Source organism: Nestor notabilis, unplaced genomic scaffold (genome assembly GCF_000696875.1).
Source record: "Nestor notabilis isolate BGI_N333 unplaced genomic scaffold, ASM69687v1 scaffold24174, whole genome shotgun sequence".
Classification (NCBI taxonomy): Eukaryota; Metazoa; Chordata; class Aves; order Psittaciformes; family Psittacidae; genus Nestor; species Nestor notabilis.
This window is the reverse complement of record NW_009927276.1, coordinates 2242-23570: the sequence shown is the minus strand read 5'-3', so window position 1 is coordinate 23570 and position 21329 is coordinate 2242. Positions and strand designations below refer to the sequence as shown.

General features: G+C 44.1%; 1 protein-coding gene across 1 annotated transcript; it reads left to right on the top strand.

Moving 5' to 3' along the window:
• The first annotated feature begins 64 nt into the window (after positions 1–64).
• On the top strand, positions 65–15274 carry LOC104405322 (1-aminocyclopropane-1-carboxylate synthase-like protein 1). Its single transcript, XM_010013996.1, has 15 exons — positions 65–605; positions 1927–2546; positions 3986–4045; positions 7073–7143; positions 7552–7621; positions 8639–8705; positions 9138–9235; positions 9791–9868; positions 10827–10927; positions 11562–11651; positions 12635–12680; positions 12830–12971; positions 13527–13669; positions 14033–14186; positions 14701–15274. The coding sequence occupies exons 1-15, from the start codon at positions 65–67 to the stop codon at positions 14997–14999; spliced, it is 2580 nt and encodes an 859-aa protein (XP_010012298.1). The 3' UTR covers positions 15000–15274.
• The last annotated feature ends 6055 nt before the right edge of the window (positions 15275–21329 follow it).

Genomic DNA, 21329 nt, shown 5'->3' with positions numbered 1-21329 from the left:
CAGTAACTGGTCGGACCCCGAGGTGGTGGAGCTGCTGCAGCTCTGGGCCGACGAGTCGGTGCAGATGGAGCTGGAGAGCTGCTTGCGCAACCAGCACGTCTTCAACCGCATCGCCGAGGTGCTGCGGGAGAAGGGCATCCACCGGACGGGCGACCAGTGCCGGGAGAAGATCAAGAAGATGAAGCTGGAGTATCGTCGGATCAAGGATAACAGCAAGGCCCCGCGGGGCGGCAGGACGTGGAAGTTCTACGAGGTGATGGACCGGGTGCTGACCAGCCGGCCTGCCCTGGCCTACAGCTCGCTGAGCGGCAGCATGATGGCTCAGCAAGTGCTGCAGGGCAGCATGGTGGAGAGCTACCACCACCAGTTCACCTCCCCAGCCCTGCCCTTTGGACACTCCCAGCACCCTGAACTGATGGAGATCAAATGTGAGGAGGTGAACTCTGACGAACACTGCTTGACCCCAGAGCCCCCACCAGCCATGTCTTACCAGCAGGGCTCCCCTGAAGAGCATGAGATGGAGAGAGCCTTCTTGGAGAGGGCCCAGAACGACTCTCCCATCTCCAGGGTGGAGATTCCCATTGAAACCAGTGTTTCACCTTCAGGTAGGGAGAGCCTTTTACACTCCAGCATAAGGTTTCTGCCTGGTTTCCCAGAGAGAGAGTGAGATGCTGTTTTCTGGTGCAGAAATAGACACCTTGTTTTCACACTGATGCTTGGAGCCTTGTTTTTCCACATCCCAAAAAGCTGTAAAGTAGAAAGCTGGAAGGTGCGTTCTTAGTTTTCTGGCCATTCGCAAAGCGTATCTTGCTGCAGGTAAATGAAACCTAAACCGGGCTGGGTTAAATACTGTGTGTGGAATCCCAAAGGCTGGAATGTCACCGCAAGCTGGGCTAGGCGTTTGTGCTAGATTTCTGCATATAATGCTGACAGGGCTTAACCTTATTGAAACAAACAAGATATTGAATGCTCTTTGGTATCATTGGAACATCACCAGGGCTGTCTGTGGTCCTCATGCTGAATTGTATCAGGAGACCTTCTTCTGCCGTGGCTACGCTATAAACCTGCAGGTGAAACTTTCCATGTGTTCTTTTAAGCTGTTTTCTGGATCTAATCTTTTAGGATACTCAGCAATGAGGAATACTTAGGAATAATCATTGCCTGGCTTTATAAGCTATTTGTTAGGACTTGGAAAGATGTTTTTGGAAGTCGCTGGCAGAAACAGCATTATCTGTTTACAGGAGATGAGACTACTGCACTGATAGTGCATTTGGCCACTGCTTGGCTGCCAGGAAGGATGCAGCCTGGAAATCCTGGGGATTCCAAACCAGCCTAGGACAGGCAGATGGAAGAGCACAGCTTGATGAGGGAGACTGGAACAGGCTGCCCAAAGAAGTGGTAAATGCTCCATCCCTGGCAGTGTTCAAGGCCAGGTTGGACAGAGCTTTGGGCAACATGGTCTAGTGAGAAGTGTCCCTGCCCATGGCAGGGGGTTGGAACTGGATGATCTTAAGGTCCTTTCCAACCCAAACCATTGCATGATTCTGCGATTCTATGATAACCCCTCTGAGGTTAATGTCTGAGCTCTGGAAGAAATGGTTTAAACTGGCTGGGTTTAAACCACCACACTACGTCCTCTTCGCTGTGGTGGCTGTGGAGGGAAGTGATGATCATTCAGGTTCATTCAGAGGCTGAGTATGGGCTGGGGCTGACAGCATAATGGGGGCCCAATGTGGGAAGTTAACTTCAAAGAAAATCTCAAACTTCAACATGTACCAAACAGCTTTTACTTCGGTTTTCCTATAAAACCCTACAGTGGATCGAAGGGTGTTTCCTAAGAAAGGCAGGGGAAGGCAGCAGACCATGTCCGTGCCACTTTACTTGCTGCACATTTGGTTTTTCTTCCTTTCTTTTCCATATCCACAGGTTTCAGTGAGCCCAACATGGCCAACTCATCCCGGATCCAGAACGTTCCCCGGCCTGGCTTCTCCGCCTTGCATCGGCTGAGGAAAAAGCGGAAAGGGCAGCGCGTGAAGGACCCGCTCGATGACCTCTTGCTGAAAACACTGACCTCTCAGCGGGCCATGGAAGAGCGCTTTCTGCAGATGGAAGAACGTCGCTTCCAGCGGGATTTGGACGTGGAGGAGCGCCGGATGCAGCTGGAGCAGCGCCGGTTTGAACTGGAGCGGGAGCATGAGTTTCGCATGTTCAGTGTCTTTGCTCAGATGCTCAGCATCCTCAAGCAGAGCCATAGCGGCTCCTCCTCCTCCGTTGCAATGCCTCGGGGCTTGGACTTCAGCCAGGCACTGTCTGAAATCACGGGAATGGGAGGAGGAGGAGGAGGAGGAGCAGACCTGCAGGAGGTGAGGGCTCGGCCGCTGTCCAAGAGGAGGGTTGACATGCACGGCTTTTGCAGCCCCAGTGACTTCCAGAGAAGCCCCTACCTCTCTGCTCGTGGCAACATTGCCAGCATCTTCCGTGGCTCCACGGAGGAAGGGTACAAAGCTTATCATGCTGACAAGTATGATGAAGACAAGAACCCCAATGTGAGTGAAAACCTCAAAGTATTCTTGCTGGGATTAAAGTTTTCCTAGAGGTTTGCGAACAGATAGGCTAAAAGTAATGGAGTTTTTTGGTCTCACTAATACACGGCAGGTCAAGCTGTTTGAGGATGAGACATAAAAAGTGGTTTTGCAGATCATCTGTATATCAGAGATGAACTCCATGTTCAGCTCAGGTTTGCACACTCTTGGTTTCCCTATGGGGGAAATAATAGCACTAGTAGATCTCGAAAGATGTAAGAAATCTGCAGGAACAAACAGAGCTCCTGTTTCTCCGTGACCATCTCTGATTATATCTGATTGTTGCAGGTGATGGGTGCAAGAGATACATCTAAGCAGACCTTTCTAAATTGTTTTTAACTAACAGTGCTTTTTCTGCCTTACTACACTGGGCTGCTCAGTTGTAAGTAGCTCATCAGACCCCCCTTGTGGCACGAAGGCTGAGTGTTAATTCTTCAAGGCAAATTATTACCAACAAGTATAGTAAATGTAAATGGTGGTTTATATGTGCATTACTTTTAAATAGATCCTGTATTCAGATACTGAATTACTTGAAACTTGCAAAATGTTTTATTATTATCCCTGATTTTAGTCACACTGTGTTGGGAGGTGAAAAGTAGATTTCTAAGATAGAAAAACACAGTGGAGTTTTTGATACAAGGTGCATTATGATGTGCAAACTGCCTCTTCCACCAGCTCTTGTCTATGTGGGAGGCAGCATTTTAAACAAGTACCTTAAATTGGACCTGTGCTTCAGTAACATCATAAACATACAGTTGCTTAAATTTTCCTTTCTTTAAAGATCTATTTACCCAACCTCTTCCCATAAGGAAAATGTGCTGCTAGGTTTGAACTCTTCAAGATCTAATGTAGTGCTAAATAAGCAAGGTCACATCCTAAACCTGGAGCTTTAGGGTCATCTCCCCAGAGCGGAAAATTTAGTGTCTAGACCACTTTTCATGACTACCTGTTTATGTGGTTTCTGAGCAAATGAGTGGAGTAGAATGGTAATGACTGATAAACAAATGCTTTAAGATAATCATAGAATTGTTAAGGTTGGAAGGCACCTGAAAGGTCATCCAGTGCCAACCCTCGGGGACACCTTCCACTAGAGCAGGTTGCTCCAAGCCCCCGTGTCCAACCTGGCCTTGAACACTGCCAGGGATGGGGCAGCCACAGCTTCTCTGGGCACCCTGTGCCAGCGCCTCAGCACCCTCACAGGGAAGAGCTTCTGCCTCAGAGCTCATCTCAATCTCCCCTCTGTCAGTTTAAAACCATTCCCCTTGTCCTATCACTATATGCCTTTTCCAGATTTCCTGTAGCCCCCCGAAGGGTAACAAATTATTAAGACAAGTGATAGCTAAAGTGATTTATGCAAATGTTTCTTGTGTCTATAAACAGTAAGTTATTTCTTTTTTTCCCAGGGCATAATAAACTTCGGCACCAGTGAGAATAAACTCTGCTTTGACCTGATGTCTAAGCGGGTAAGTCCTATTCCAAACAGAAACATTGAATTTGCTGTATAGTTCCTCCTCGGTGCTTGCACTTCCCTGGAGTTATTGCTGTTGCTTAAGTTTGTCTGGCAAAGTTTTTCATTGTGAATTTCTCACTTGTTGGAAGTCACTTTTGAATCCAGCTATTTGTACACTTGTGTATGTCATTTTTCCAGGAGGAGAGGAACAAGGGTATTCCTTTGTTCCTCTTCAGAATGGGTTTTCTTTTGGGGATGTATTTGGCTCAGAAAACTAAATGAAACTAAGATGCATTTTATTTTCTTCTGCTGACAGTAGTTGATTTAATACAGAGGTTTTGAAATTAAGTTTGAACTCGATTTAATTTCAAGGATCCTCACATCTGTCCGTTACAAGTCACACAATTTGGACACCCAGTTGTGAACTTGCCCAAAATGTGCAAGGTTGGCAGCAGTGAATGGTGGCAGCTCTTGAACCCCCTCAAAATCAGCCTGGTCAGCTGCTACCTGCTCACTTTGTTCAGTAGCACACTCAAAAAGTAGAAAAAAGTCAAAAGAAAACAACTGTGCTGTAGAGGAATGCTTCTTGGTTTGCATTAAAATCACTGCCCAGGAGCATCCTGTGGGATGGGCAGGCGGCACTTTCTCCTACCTGAAGTTGTCTGTGGGGAGGGAAGTCAGCCTCTGCGGTTTGAAGTTCATGGTTGCTCCCATTCCACCATTTCCCACCCTCAAAATGATCCTTGTTTTATTTCTACCTGCCACTCCACTGACTCGGGGGGATGCTACCCCACCGCTCCGCCTTCCAGCTAAAAGAACAGGTAAGGCAGAGCTGCTGCCTGCACGGACAAGGTGCCTTCTAGTCTGCATAGGTGGTACCTTCCTTCCTTCACTGTCCTCTCCCCTTTAACTAACACCAAGCCTGCAGTAAGTAGTGCAGAGGGAGATGGCATCAGCTGCATCTTAATTAGCCTTGTTATGAAAATGAGTCTTTGTGGGATGTAGTGAGATGAGCCATCATGCTTGTGGCCACAAGCTGAACAAAGATATTGTTGCCAGCTTCTCAGTTATCACAGCCTGGAGTTACACTGTAGATTCACTGAATGCAGCACCATGCAGGATTGTAGGCAAATGATTTGTTGCTATTTGGGATGATAAATACTGTTTCCACTGACTAAAGTAACTTATCAGATTCCTGTCTTCAACTTTTGACTCTTAAGTTCGAGAATGTTTTGTGGCAGGAGATCTTGGATGATTCTCCTTTCGTAGAAACATAGAATCAGCCAGGTTCAAAAGACTTTTAAGATCATCAAGTCCAACCGTTCCCCAGCACTGCCAAGGCCACCACTAACCCAGGGCACTGAGGGCCATGTCCACACGTCTTCTAAACACCTCCAGGGACGGTGACCCCAGCACTGCCCTGGGCAGCCTGTTCCAATGCCTGAGCACCCTCTGGGGAAGGAATTGTTCCTCAGCTCCAGCTAAACCTGCCCTGGTGCAGCTTGAGGCCGTTTCCTCTTGTCCCATCCCTTGTTCCTTGGGAGCAGAGACCAGCCCCCTCCTGGCTCCATCCTCCTGTCAGGCAGTTGCAGAGAGCGATCAGGTCCCCCCCGAGCCTTCTTTTCTAAAACCCCAGGTTCCTCAGCCCTTCCTCATAAGACTTATTCTCCAGACCGTCACCAGCTCCATTGCCCTTCAGTTGGCCCATCTGTTTTCCTTACCCTTTAAGGGTTCTCCTCTTCAGTACAGTAGCTTTTGAACAACTCTGATACGTTTTATGTTGCATTCTCTAGATAAGTTTAGGAGGGAGATCTAAAGGAGACACAGTTCTGTGCTACATAGGCTTCAAGAACACCTACAGCAGAATAAAGGAATTTAACCTGTACTACCAGGTTGTAATTCTGCATGGGATAAGGACAGTGTCTTAAACTCCAGAGCTTGGCACCAGTTATTAAAACACCAATACACAATATTGTAGGTTTGTTATCATGTGAGAAACCTTCACACTGCATGTTGAATTTCCCTCCTCCCCTGCACTATCACCTACTTCTTGTGTCCTCCCACCCTCACCTTTTTAATATTAACTCATAGATCTGGCTGCCATTAAATATTTGGAGGGTACATTGTACATAATACTTGTTTATGCCCTTTATGTAAAATGTTCTCTTCTCTCTGCCCTTATCACCGCTGTGTTTTCTCTTGCAACTTCAAAGAACTGGATTATCTGAAACCCTGATATTTACGACCTTGAAAATAAGTAGATGAAAGCAGCGCGCATACTTTATCTACATATAAACATTAAGAAGGGCTCCACTCTTCAGGTGAATCTGGTTTTGAGATCAGAGTGAACTAATAAGGAACAAAGTGCCCGCCCCAGGGGAGAATTATTAAGAAGGTTATTTCATTTTTCTCCTCTCTTTTGAAAGCTCCTGTTTAGCACTTATGAAAACTTATCAGAATTATAGATCTGAAGGAGCTGCTAACTTGGAACTGAGATATAAATGGAAGCTAGAATTCATTAAAAAGTAATATATTGCAAGTTTATTAAAGAAAATGCCTATCTGTGATTCAAAATCCATTTTGTCATTTTCTGACAGTCTAGAGCTGAGCTTTCACAACTGTGACTTACTTTCCAGCTGAAAGCTCTTGTCCTCGGAGCTTGGAACACCCTTTGGGACTCTTTGGGTTGCTTCTCTTGCTGACAGTCTTCTGCAGGCACCTTCTTTATGGGCATTGTGTGCATTGCCCATTCTGCATCCCTTTTGTAGATCTCTGTGCGGAGAAGTTTTGGCTGCAATAACTTAGCAGAACCCTGTACTTCATATAACCTGAACGTATCACAGATCAATTTGCTGGTCTTTGCTTCTCCAAGCTGCATTAAGTTTGATGGTCAGTGGCTTTCTCAATCCAGTTTTACAGCTGTTGAAGTTGCACATGTGTGTGTGCATGCACAGGCATGTACCTGTATATGGATCCCGTCTATCTCCATGTTTCCAATATCACTGATTAGGCTTTTAATGGTTCTTCTTGTTGCTTGCAGCTGACACAGACTGACATGAACCTGATGGAGCCTCCACTGCTTCAGTATCCCGACTGGACAGGACATATGTTGTAAGTCTTCTCTTTTCTATAACGCTTCTCTTTTTGACTTCTTGTCTGATAAGCAGAATGGATGAGTACATACCACTTTTCTAGGTCATTTAGTCATCATTTTCTTTACAAAACTGTAAATTACCAGTTAATCCAGTTAAAAATCATTTCATGTGAGAGAAGATCCTTCTCTTCTGTGGCTCAATTAAAGCTCATCAGAAATGTATGCACCGTTGTAGACGTTATCCGTGACACCTTTGCCGTGTATAAAAGTCATGTCTCCGGCATGGGCCTGAGCTATTCTGTTTTCTGGCTATTTTCACCAGCCTTTACTGTGCCCTGGCTTTATTTTCCTGAGATGTGGACCTGGGGAAGCCCAGCCTCTTGGAGAATAAGCTGAGTCAATATTTGCTTTTGTGTCTTTCTCAGTTTGCGGGAGGAAGTGGCTCGATTTTTGACCTATTACTGCAAGGCCCCTGCACCTCTTAAGGCAGAAAATGTGGGTAACCCACTTTCCATTGGTGTCTATTCTAATGTGTTGCCATTTGTTGTCAAACAGTTTCATCTTCTTTTTTTTTTTAAAAACAAATTATTTGGTAAGACGACAGCCTTTAACCATGTAAATGGGATTGATTCATAGCCATTTCAGTAGCTTTAGATGCACACTTCAGCCAAAACACTTTGGGTCTACTATATATTTTCCTTATGCTTCACTGTTGTGTGCAAGCTCTTTATGCTTTTGCTCTCTGTGGGGCTTTGTGTTTTCATCTCCTTATTCTTTTCTGGTGCCTACTGTGCCTGTATCCCTCAGCCTTGACAAAGAGTGCCTGTTGTTTCAGTGGAGTTAATTTCGTCCCATTCTGCTGTACACTGCAGGACAAAAATCAGTTTTATCCTGTAAAAGCTGGTGCAGCCATTGCTTTTCTGGCTGCAGTAATTCAGCAGAAGCCCATACTTCATGTGAACTGAAGTTACCACTGATAGTTTACTGACCACTGCCTCTCCAAGGCAGCAGGTTCTGCCTCATGCTTGAAGTGAAACTCATGGGACGTGTGAGCATCTGTCTTGTAGAAGCAGGAGTCAAACCTGCTCCTGTACAAGACAGTGGTCCTGCTTTTGCACCAGTTTGGCAAGGGGTCGGAGCTGCTGTTACCACAAACAGGTGATAACACAGTATTAGATGATAAGTAGTTTGCTTTTCTAGCAGTTCAGAGCTACTCCCCATTTTATTCCCTATTTAAAAGCCTACTCTTTTTCTATGGCTTATTAGAATCAAGAATGGCACCAGGACAAAGTGTCTCTGAAGCAAAGAACAGAATTAAAGTTATTTCTGGTCTTTGCTTCAGAGACACTTTGTCCTGGTGCAGCAGGAAAATTCTGGGAACTTCCATGCTGGAGAATTGGGGAGGAAATATAATTCAGTGATGTAGTCAGAAATTGTTCTCTTATAGTGTTTTCTTTCTATGGACAGAAAACACTAGCTTCTGTATCACTAGCCTCTCTCTTTCTTCTGTAGGTGATCGTTTTAAATGGTTGTGGCTCTTTATTTTCTGCATTAGCTACAGTCCTTTGTGATCCTGGGGGTAAGTAGGTGGTTAGGAGATGTTTTTGATGTTTATTTGTGCTGGGAAATGATGTGTTGCTCTGTTTAAATGTTGTTTGATGGAAGAGAAGTAGTGGAATTGGGATTGGTCTCTGTGAAGATCTTGTTCCATGCAAGATTGTGCTGTGAAATTAATCATCTCCATGACCTACACATCATACACTCACACCTAGTGTCTTGCCCACTGTTTTTGTGGTTGTTAGGCCCAAACGTGGCCTATACTCATGTTTACCTGGGTTCTTGCAGAAGATAAAAGAATTAATGTAAAAATAAAGTGGAGGGAAAGGCAGTAATATTACAGTGTTTCCAGAGGGCACAGCTATAAAACAGCTTTCATGTTCAGCTGAAGCACATTAGAGGAAAGAGAAGGACTGTGACCTGTTGATAACCAACCTTGTTTTCTTGGTTGCAGAAGCTGTTCTGATTGCTACTCCCTTTTATGGTGGTATCACCCAGAGTGTCTTCCTCTATGGTAATGTCAAGCTGGTGTATGCCTATTTAGACAGTAAGGTAAGAGATGAAGGAACACCAACCAGTTTAAAAGTAATTGATACTAGAAAGTGCCAAGCTTTGGGAACCTCTGAAAGCAATCCTCAGAACAAGATTGGGCTGCAGCCTGTGGCCATTTTCCCAATGTATTGCTAGGAAGTTGGGTACATAATTTACAAGGAAGTTTGAGACCATAAATCTGGATTCCAGTCTTGTCCTTTTATTGTATCTTACTCCCAGTAATGGTTCTTGTGAGGAAAAAAATGGCCATTTTGAGCCTTGGAGACAGAAGTATGTACTGTGCCACTAAAAATGGTCACCGGGGTGGAAGAGCAGATGTTTTAGTACCCAAGGATAAGCAGAGAATTCTGTGTGTGGCCAGCCTATGGTGAACATATTTCTATGGCTTTATTTATTTCTTTGTTATCTCTGTAGCATAAAAGGATAAGAAGATGGTTCCTAGGTCATTATAGTTGGGGGTTTATTTGCTTTTGGGGAACATTTCTCAGGGGATTGGCTCCAGGCAGACTCTATTGAAATAACTTGGCCTTTTTTTATCTTGGTGATGTCTTTCAGATTACTGGAACAAGCACTCGGCCTTTTCAGCTTACAGTGGAAAAACTGGAAAAGGCCTTGCAGGATGCCCGGGCAGAGGTGAGTTTAACTGAGCTTCACATCACCAGTTAAGACTACAGTATGTTTGAGATGGCATGTCCAGAAGTGGCCTTGAAGATCAAAACCTTGCACCTCCTTTCCAGTTGTCCTTGTAGATCGCCTAAAAGCAGGCAAACTCAGGGGCAGTCTTAGGAGGAACCTCCTTGTGTTATGCCTGGTCACAGCAGAAAGGATAAGCCAAGGTACCAGATCATTCACAAAGCATTGGAACCCATTCATATCACACACAAAAAGTACTTGAACATGCACTAGAAAGTAGGCATTACCCAGGGTTTATCCTTCAGGAAGGCAAGGTGAGTTACCCCAAAACTGGCTGCCCTACACAGTAGCGCACATGATTCCACTAAGAACACCAAGAGTTTTTGCAGGAGGGTGAGAGGTGCAAATCTAGAGGATAAATGTAGATGAGTATCATCTTTCTGAAGAGTTAGTCTGTAAGTTTTGATGTTGTCCTAAGCCCCCTGCATGTTTAGCTGCATCTTTAGGTCATTGCCAACTCTGACATCTTCAGCCAAGTGTGCTTAAATGAGGATGGTTTGCATCCACATAGCTCAAATTCCCATCTTTCTTGTTACATTTATGGGCATGAAGTAATTTGTTACTTCCCAGTTACTGACACAGCTGAGAAAAAGTTCTCTTCCATGCTGAGAGCATCTTTCTCATCAATTGGTTGACCAAATGGAAACCGTTGTGGCAGACTCCCTCTTCTCCACATCATAGATTCATTCTATAATCTTGTCCTCAGTTCACTTTGCAAGTGATATAATAGTAAAAAACACCCTTAATTTGTGGTTCAAAGCTTTCTCATACAATCTAACCTTTGAGGTGAAAAGTCACAGTGGAGGCTTAAGGGGAATCTTGTGTCACACTCTAGTAAGAGGGACTGAGAATCTGTCCCATGATGTTCACTTTCTTAATACTGTGTTGTGTTCTGCAGGGTGTCACTGTAAGGGCCTTAATTCTTCTGAATCCCCAAAATCCCCTTGGGGACATCTACTCCTTGTCAGAGCTACGGGATTACCTGGAATTTGCTAAAAGGTACGTCAGTTTGGGAGGCTGAGGCCGGATACCGCTTCCAGAGTCTGGTGGATTACGTGCTGTCCCTGACTTAAGAGGGCAGAAGGGAGTACTGGAGACAAGGGAACATGGACTGTGCAGTCATCTGGAGTGACAAAGCAACTTGCATCAAGGAATGCAAGTTTTATGTGGTGGTAGTCCTAGAAAACACTGTGGTGCTTTGCTTCCCTGGTAGGAAGCTGAGTTCCTTTCCTCTCAGCTTCTCTGTATGTGCAAAGACAAAGAAATGTATGAATATGGGTTCCCAGCTTCATCCTGGATCATGGATACTCTCTGAGGTTCAGAATTTGTGAGATTCTGAGTGATAATGGTGCAACTTACTCTAGATGGGTAGTACAGGAATTCATTTTCACTGGTGCATTGGAAATGACTGAGTGTTTATCTCATTACATGGTTGCAGTGGGTGACAGGGGAATATATCTCAAGTCACTTCAATCTACACATAATGGACCTTCTGAGTCGTGAGAAAAATGTTTTACTTCTGTGTAATTGAGTGTCCCTCTTCTTTGCATAAAGCAAGTCTTTGCAGGCCTGAATCTCTCTCTGTTTCTAAGCCAGAGCCTTCTTTTGTAATCTCCATTTTGTCCTTTTGCAGGCATGAATTGCATGTGATAGTAGATGAGATCTACATGCTGTCAGTTTTTGATGAATCAGCCACGTTTCACAGTGTCCTGGGCATGGACAGGTAAAATCAGCTCCTATTCCCTGGCCATCTTCCAGTGACAGTTCAACATGATGCCTTGCTGAGAACTTGTGACTGGAAGTTAAGTCATGAGCTCGCAAATTCTGCCTTATGCCCATTTCTTCCCTTTTTGTAATTTCTGAATGGCAAATGCATTTTGTCAGGTGCCATCTAGCAAGTGGAAAATGGTGGTTAGTTTTCTGTTGGGGTACACCTTTCAATGTGTGCTTTGGTATTTGCTTGTGACAGTCCCCAAAACTGGGAACAGTGGTTTAATGTGTTGAGAATGAGGCTTTTCTTCCTATCTAAGCTTTGTTACCTCTTTCCCATGTTTCTGTTGATGCCTGTAAAGACTTTCTGTTGCTGTTTACTTTCTTTTTTTCACACAGTAGTCGTGGATCACAGTGTTACTGCAGGCTGGGGGGTTGGTTTTATTAGGTATTGATTTAATGAGATGAAATACTTTACAAATCTCACCTTTACAAATATGGTGGGGTTTTGTTTGGTTTTCTTTGGGTGCTTTTGTTGTTTGCCTTTAATTTCTAGTTTTCACCGGTGGTGCTGTCCTTCTTTTCATGCTCAATTGCAAGGAAATGAAATGTACTTGGTTAAGTGCTAGCTCAGCGTTGCTGGGCTTGGATGTAAAAGAAAATGACTTAATTCTTGGCAAATACATCGGCACAAGCCTGATTTCTGGCATTCTATGTACAAGCTTCATATGTGCAGGAAATCTGCTCATGAAATACAGCACTTGCAGGTATCTGCATATCTGAAATGTTTAAAACTCATGTCTAAAACTAGTTCCAGGGAGTTCCTGTCTTCTAAGGTTAGGTTGGATTTGAATTCTCCCTACTTGACTGATGTTCCGTGCTGCACTGTCTGTCACTGGGTAATGCTGCCTCTCTGTTTCTGCAATGCTGCACTGGTGATCCAAAAGCTTCAGCACCTATGAAACTAACTGCCCATCTGCATCCTTCTACATACAGATTGCCTGATCCACAGCGGACTCATGTGATGTGGGGAATAACTAAGGTGGGTGCTGGTTGCCATCGTGCCGTGGCTTTCTGGCTGGTAGCGTTGGCCTGGTGTCCTCATGTTCCTCATGCTGGAAAGAACAAGGCAGTAGTAATAGGATCCTGGTCTTCCTGTGTAATAAAGTAGCCTCTCTTGGTCTTCTGCAGGATTTTGCTGTCTCTGGGATTCGTTTTGGTACTTTATATACCGAGAACCAAGATGTTGCTAATGCAGTGGCTTCCTTGTGTTATTTCCACGGGGTTTGTGGACCTGTCCAGCACAAGGTTGCACAGCTGCTTAGAGACAGAGGTGAGACATTAGCTCCATCTATGATCCTCTGCTGTTCCATATGTCTTTGTACCTGGGGCATCCCTCTCCCCCTTACTTTCCCAAGTGGTCTCCTGTTTGACAATCTTCTGTAATCCTGAAGCTGCCCATGTAACACGAGGTGACATTTCTACAGAAAAGGACCATTTCTGCAAAGCTCCTGATCAGCAGAATTAGAGGAATGTGATAGCTATTTGTATAGAAATAGGCAGTGTTGTGTAGAGCAGCTGTGCAGAAACAGAATACAAGGTTGTGGGATGAGGGAAATGGAACTGGATTTCTAGCTTTGCCTTGGATGGAGTGTTAAACAGTCCACAACAACTAAGAGCTATGAATGTAGGGAGACTTCCTTAGGGAGGTCAACTGCACAGAGTCAAAACTGCTCAATAGTTCTTGCCCCTCTTTCTGCTATTTGAGGAAACAGAAAACAGAGGAGATGAAGGGTGAGATGGAAAAAGTCTCTGTGAGTGTTTTGGAAACTCAAACAGATGTGAATTCTTCCTCAGTTTGTGATTTTTGTTCTCTTCTGCTGGTCAGACTGGATCAACCAGGTATACCTGAGAGCCAACCATGCCCGCCTCAAGGCTGCCCACACATATGTGACAGATGAGCTGAAGACTCTTGGGGTTCCTTTCCTCAACCGCAATGCAGGCTTCTTTGTCTGGATTGATTTCCGAAAGGTTGGTAGGCTTAGGACAGGCTTCTCCTGGGGTGAGGGCAGGCACGTGGTGCAGCTGCATCTAAAGGAAGGGTTAGTATTGTGATAAGTGCTTTGTTGTCTGATGAGCAGAGGGAAAGCTGCCTGCTATTTCTGTCCGTTCTTTTCCTTTCGTCTGTCTGTACGTTTCCCTACCTGCAGGAATCTTACTGCTCTCAAGCCACTTTCCTCCCCATTTCTTCCTTTCTATCACAACTGGTGTACTTCAGAGGTAAAAGGTGTCTCCCCAGCCTTTGCAGACCTCATGGGAATCACAAATTCATGAGGATCTCAGTCATGTGGCATATATGTTACTAACCTTTGGTCTTTCTGCTGACTCTCCTAGTACCTTAAGACAGGCACATTTGAGGAGGAGATGCTGCTCTGGAAGCGTTTTCTGGATAACAAGGTCCTCCTGTCCTGTGGTAAAGCCTTTGAGTGCAGTGAGCCTGGATGGTTCCGCATCATCTTTGCTGACAAGACCCACCGGCTACAGTTAGGCCAGTAATCTTTTTTTTCTCCCATCAGAATTTCTGTTTCCTCCTCGCTTTAAGCCTAAACTGACTCTATTGTCATTATCCTCTTGTCTCCTCAGTTTTTCCTCCCTTTATTATAGAATCATGGAATAGTTAGGGTTGGAAAGGACCTTAAGACCATCTAGTTCCAACCCCCTGCCATGGGCAGGGACACCTCACACTAGACCATGTCACCCAAGGCTCTGTCCAACCTGGCCTTGAACACTGCCAGGGATGGAGCATTTACCACTTCTTTGGGCAACCTGTTCCAGTGCCTCAGCACCCTCACAATAAAGAACTTCTTCCTTATATCCAACCTGAAGTTCCCCTATTTTAGTTTGCACCCATCACCCCTTGTCCTATCGCTCCACTCCCTGATGAAGAGGAACTCAATGAGTCCCTTTCCTTGCATCCTTTGAATTTTTTTCTGGATTGGATGGATGTGGGGACACTTGTGGCTTAAACTAACCCACTAGTGTTTCTCCTTATACCACTGCAGGTATGCAACGGATCCGCAAGGTTTTGCAAGAGCGGGAGCAGGAGATACTGGCTGAGGAGAAGGAGCAGCCTTGTCAGTCAGAACAGGATGGCAAAGCAGATAGCACGGATGAAGTCATTTTTGTGTCCCGCCACCAGGAGCCTACCTGTGCCAGCAGCTCCAACCTTGGTGACCTTATTGGCCTCCTGCAGCAACAGATGCGTTCGTCCGACTGGCTACAGAAGAATACCGCCGAGCAGTTTGCCCAGGAAAAGCCAGAGATCTATGATGTGTTCAGCAAGCTGGTGGGGAAGCAGTAGGGGTTGGTGCCTTCAGGGGCTTTCCTGAGCAATGACTGACCCTGGGCCCTTAAAAGCTCAGCAGTGACTTCCAGCAAATAATATATTTTCTGTATAGCAAGGAAATAACTTTGTAAAACCCCTCCTCTCCCCCCTCTTGGAAATCTCTAATTTGTATTATATAGGTGCATTCCTTGGATTGGGGTGAGGGTAGGGAATGGTGGGGGTCTTACTTGCCTGCTGCCCCCTGACCTGCAGCATCGTTGTATTTTGTATTTCATTTCTAATGAATATGCTCTTAACTCTCTTATAAGGTCCTGTGGTGTCATTTTTTATGCTTCTGATTTCATGCTTTCCAGAAAGATGGAGACTTGAGATTGTTAAAATGTGTAAAGTTTCCCTTTTCCTCAGTGATGATCAGATGTAACTATTTCAGGGCCAGAAGATGGCTGCTTTCTCAAGGAGGTGCTTTTGGGCTCTAGAACCCACTGTCAGTCCTAACTTAGCCTCAGCAAAGGGTACATAAGGACATGTATGGGTTCATCTGCATGGGTAAAGCTTTTCACTTTGAGTTGGTTTCCAGTCTAACCTCAGGTTAGACCATATCCAACACCCTTGGTTGGTGAAATGCCCATTTTTGTTTCTATCCTTCTGTTTTGTATTCATATAAGCAAACAGCATCCATTGACCGCTTGGCACAGTGTCCACGAAAGAACTAAGAATGGAAGGGCAACTGAAAGTAGACGTTCTTTCTGCAGCCCGTGGGCTTCTGAAGTGGCACCTTCTACCATTATCAGGGTAATTAAGGCAGGTTTTTAGCTATGTTTCTCAATTTGCAGGGTAACTTTTTGACTAAACACTATTCTTCAGTCTCCTTCCTCTCTTCTCCGTGTTAAAAGACACTGTTTCCTGTATAATGGTGATAAAGTATCTCAGTTGGAAAGTTTCTTTCATAGTTACACTGCTCTTTAATCTCTGGTACTATACAATTTTAGCTATCTTGAAGTAATTTAAGCTGTTTTTTCTCCATACATATTAATCCAGAGTTCAAGGAAATTGCCCATGAAAACTGAATGGAAGTGTGCCTTTTTCCTCCTGTAGTTTGTGCTGAGTTTCATCCTGGTGGCATTATGGAATCTATTTACATAATGAGTTAAAGAGGTCAAAGATAAAATTTAGGCTAAATTCTGCGCTGTCAAAGTAGTTGGAATATGCTTATTGCAAGTGAAGAATTGCCTTCTGCTCTTCTGATCAAGCCTCCAATATTGAATTGGAAAAGAAGAAAATCCTTCCATCTTGCTAAGTTTCTTCTCTGTGGATAATTTAGGAGAAGAATATTATTGAGAGTTAACAGGAAGTCCAGATTATTCTTTGGTTCAATATTCAGGTAAAACAGCTTTCATCTTAGTGACTTTGTGAGGTGGGATGTCAGTGACTGATGGCTCACAGAGGTACCAGTGTGGCTCTCTTGGTTTTGTTCTTGTGCGCAGAAGATTCGGACATACGGGCATGTTGTAATGAGTGACAAGAGCATCTGATTCATAAACCAAATTACCAACGCATAGCTAGCAAATAATACATACAAATGCCACTGCACTTTGGTGAGGTGATGGTGTAGAGTTGCCTGGACATAGATGGAGTCTGACCAGTGGCTGAGGAGAAGATGGTGCTGCATGTAACTACTGGTCCCTCTCTCGGATGCCAGCAGTGAGGCAAGGCTGGTGATTAGGAAGATGAGTGCAAGGGATAGATACAAGCATCATATTTGCTTATTAGTTTGGAATTTGCCCATATACAATATTTTAAAATATATTCTTTTTTGGACAGTTAGTGGAAGGGGCCCCTGCCCATGGCAGGGGGTTGGAACTAGAAGATCTTAAGGCCCCTTCCAACCCAAACCATTCTATGATTCTATTATAGTTTATTCTCCATTTGTTCTTGGGTGTCCACAAAAAAAGCTATAGCACAAGACAGGTCTTCTTAATGGAATGGGAGGTGAGATGTGAGCCAAAACACAAATGGACATAGTGGTTTGCCCTGTCTTATTTATGTGTCCAAAGGAGCAACAGAAATTTAGGGAGAAAGGTCTTTGAAGTGAAGAACCAGGTTAAGACTCTATAGGCATTAGTTGAAGTGTATTTCAGGGGATTCCTGTAACTAACTCAACCCATTAATAACTCCTTATTTTCTGTTCTGCTGGTGTTCTGGTCACTCATATGGTTGAATTATGTTATTATACAACAGTAACAATTAGTATAATACATTTTTCATCCATCTCTGTGTGGAAGCAGGTAGTAAAGCACACCTCTCTGTAGGAAAGGGTGTAAAACACTAAAGATCCTCACAGCTAATATCGTATGGCCCACAGTCACTTGGATCTGAGCTTGCTGTAACTCAACAGGACAGACACACACTTTATTGCATGGAATATTTGCCATGGGTGTTTTTTCAGGTTTAACACCTCCTGAGGAGCTCTCCACTGAGGAATGTTAGCCTGGTCACAGAAACTCAAAATCCAACCGGAAACGAGGCAGGAGGGAAATGTGGTGTTATGAGTCTGCTGTTGGAATAAGCAACATTTGTTTTGAAACCCCATAAATTCTGAAAATGGCTTTGTTGGTTGAAATGAATTGGAAAACATTTAGAAAGTCCTGTGTATATGTATATAGAGGTTAAATTGACTCCTGTGTGCTGCAAGAATACCCTGACAGAAAGGAACACACAGACTCTGCCTGTACAAATTGTTTGTTCCTTCTGCTACCTCCATGTTAGATGTTCTCTCTGCTCACTGTTTCTCATCATTATTATTAATGGCCTTTTATTCTCTACAGGAAATGGCAAATCTCTACAGGAAAAAAGAAGAAGATAGAGAAATGATTAAGGACTGTCCCCCCAGATTTCTTTCATCTCTTTTTTTGGTCAAGCAACAGGCAAACAGAGCAGTACCTGAAATGATGAAGCCAGTCAGATCTGTGTTTTTAAACCTGCTCATTTCATCTCAAATAAGAAATGCCACCAAGATGAGTATAAGGCTGTGCCTTCATTGCTTGTGTCCATTGTAATTAAATAAGGTGATAAAAGCCACTTTGCATACAATTTTTGTGTTCAAGTTATCATTCATTTGAGCACAGAGAGGATCTTAAAGGGTTTCATGGTCCTTGCCATGTTCCAGTCTTTCTCTCCCTTCCCCTCCATCCCCTTTTCTCTCTGATCCAGGGAAATGTGCAGCATTTTTAGCTTAGAGATGGGAATTTCCAGTATAGCACTGCCCTTTGTCATAGACACTTTCCTAACATACATTTCAGGTCTATTCTTGATGTGTCCATGTTTGTGGGAGGGGAGAATCTGTGAATCTCCAACTGATTAACCTGTCTTATATTGCAGTTCAGTGAACAGCATAGGTGGAGCCCATTCTAGCTAAGTATTTATGAAGGATGATGCATGCTTAAGGAATGAATCTGTGAAGATGAGTTTTCCCTTAAGGAAACTGAATACATCCCAAGCAAAATATCCATAAGGGAAAACACTCACTATTAGCTTAATAGTTCTCTACCTTCACTGAAGAAGGGCTCGAATGTACTGTATGAGAGATATTTTCATTTCTAAATAAATGCTAATACCTTAATTGTTGTCTCTCTCTGTTAGAATGCGTCCAACAGAGTATGTAGCTGGGCTGACTGGTGCGTGCTCCCTCCGTCCCCATTACCACCCAGTTACTTCAAACCTGCCTTGGGGTCAAATTATCATGTATATTGAGAATTTCTCTGCAGTCCTCCTGCAGTTACTTGGTTACAGAATCCCTCTGTCACTCTTGTGCTGCTGGCAGAGCAGTGATTTCATTTCATCACACAAGGGCTGGATATAAAACCTTCTCATGGAGGAAGCTACACAGATCACACCCCCCAAAAAAACTTCTGCATCTATAATATCAGGCATGCCAAAGGGTAAAGCTGCTTTTACACTTTCAATTGCATATTGCGTATGCAGATATTTTTGTAAGACTGGTTGACCTAACAGGGGATTGCTTTGGTTCTTTCTGAATCATGAGGAACAGCGCAAGGTAACCTACAAGTGTATATATGTATATATATATACACAAAAAGGTATGTATTCCATCTGAGAAAATCAGAGAGGCAATATACACTCATTTCTTCACTCCAATTAATGCTCTTTTTATTAGTGACTTACATAAATCACTGCCTGATGACAGGATCCTACATTATCTGCAGCCTACAAATGTACTGGAGAGTCTGAGGTGGTTATAAATACTCTACTTTTTGTCCTCAGTTTGCTGGGATCGGTTATTTTTAGCAAATAGCCAGTCGACCTTATCAAAATGGGGAATCAAAAATAGTCTGGAAAAACACTGCAAGGAAAGGCTATTTTTAGCTCTCTGTCTATTCCCTGCTGCTATCCAGCAAGGTCTGATGGCACAGCTCATGCTCAAGCGCTTAGTTATTCTAGGAGAATGCTTGTCATGACCTGTTCTTTCCCTGAATAATTCACTGCAGAAAGCATCCAATTGATTAAAGATTAATGCATCTGCAAACCATGACAGCTGAAAGCTTTAGGGAGAGGGGGGACGTACAGTGACAGAGCGTTTCTACCTGCATGTTTCTGCCACATTATAGCTTCTTTGAAGGGAATGCTTGCCTAACTGCATCTCCTCATGTCTCACATCCTCCTAAGTATATATACATTTCTTTTTCCTTTCAATTCAGGAAGGCAGTAGAGGACGTAGAGTTACAGACATCAGGCAGAGACTGTGTTGACCAGCACTATCAGTCGCAAACCAGCAGCACTGGAGGTGTACGATGGACTGGCTCAAAGAGGTGAAACCATGCAATTGGCTGCTAGATACAGTTTATTGATCTGACTAATTATAAACTCAGCTGATATAAATAAGGGTATTATCTGGTTGTAAGCCATAAACCAAAATAGTGAACCAAGGCAATGACCTGGCTGTTACAACATCTTGCTAGTCTTATACTAGAAACTCTTTCCTTTAGTCCTTACATATTGATAGTAGCCATTAACACACTTAGAAGAAAAACCTTGAGCTCTGATTTTGTAGTTATGCTGTGCCACAGGTTGAAAATACGGTGGAAAAGATGTCCCCAGGCCATTAGTTTTCCCCTCCATATTTGACTTCTACAACGATCTCCTTTTACTATAAAGGTGTTTCCAGAATGTGCTGCTTCCAGCACTGGCTGCAAAAGGCAGAAGGCTCTCTGAGCATTTCTTTCTCTTCTATATACTGATTACCCCAGCAGAAAATACACGGTGCTGTATGCGACAGCAGGCAAATGCACGGTGTGATGGTAAAGCTCTTATAAAGATGAATTCCCAGGTGACCCCCAAGGAGTCATATAAGACAGGACGTAAAAGGTTAAAGAAAAGAGAGGTGAAACATCTCATTTCTCTTGTGCAGTTATAAAAATTGATAGCCCATTATCCAGATGCTGATGAATATTTTTACAAGCTATAAATGGCAACCAGGAGTCTAAAAATAGACGCTGTGCTGCAGACTTGTCTGGCTTAGCTACATCACTAGAATATAAACAGGCTCCCTGATGTCATTTCAGGGAACTCTCTATCAAACCAGACTATATCCTCCATTTTTCTTACTATTTTGAAAGAAAATAGCTGATGCTGCTTGCATTTCTTTAGTCCTGGCTTTTACTAAAATTGCATTGCTTTCCCAGTTTTCCTACAGGGATAAAACGATCATCAAGCATCAATGAATATTTCAGCTGCAATTGATGTGATGCACTTTCTTCTCCCTGGCAGAGCAAGGAGGCAGGGAAAGTGCCTGTGGGCACTGCATGGGTTATGCTCGGTGTACCCCAGCCCTTCTGGCCACAAATGGACCTGCTGACGTCCCCATCACACAACAGGGCTGTGGTCCCCCCTTCCCGGCTCGGTCACATCCAGGCATGGCTCATGCTGATGAGTCCCACAGCTGCAGGGATGCAGTGCTTGTCCCAGCAGCTCCTGCACGTGAACGGTGCCCCTTCTGATTCATAAAATTTATGCTCGGTGTACCCCAGCCCTTCTGGCCACAAATGGACCTGCTGACGTCCCCATCACACAACAGGGCTGTGGTCCCCCCTTCCCGGCTCGGTCACATCCAGGCATGGCTCATGCTGATGAGTCCCACAGCTGCAGGGATGCAGTGCTTGTCCCAGCAGCTCCTGCACGTGAACGGTGCCCCTTCTGATTCATAAAATGAGGCACAGTCCATTCCCCCTCCTGAAGGAGATTTCCTGCCTCTGATTTATGAATGGGGCAGCTCGCAGCAATTTCAAGCTGGTGTATTAAAACCATCATATTAAAAACATTAGGTGTTCT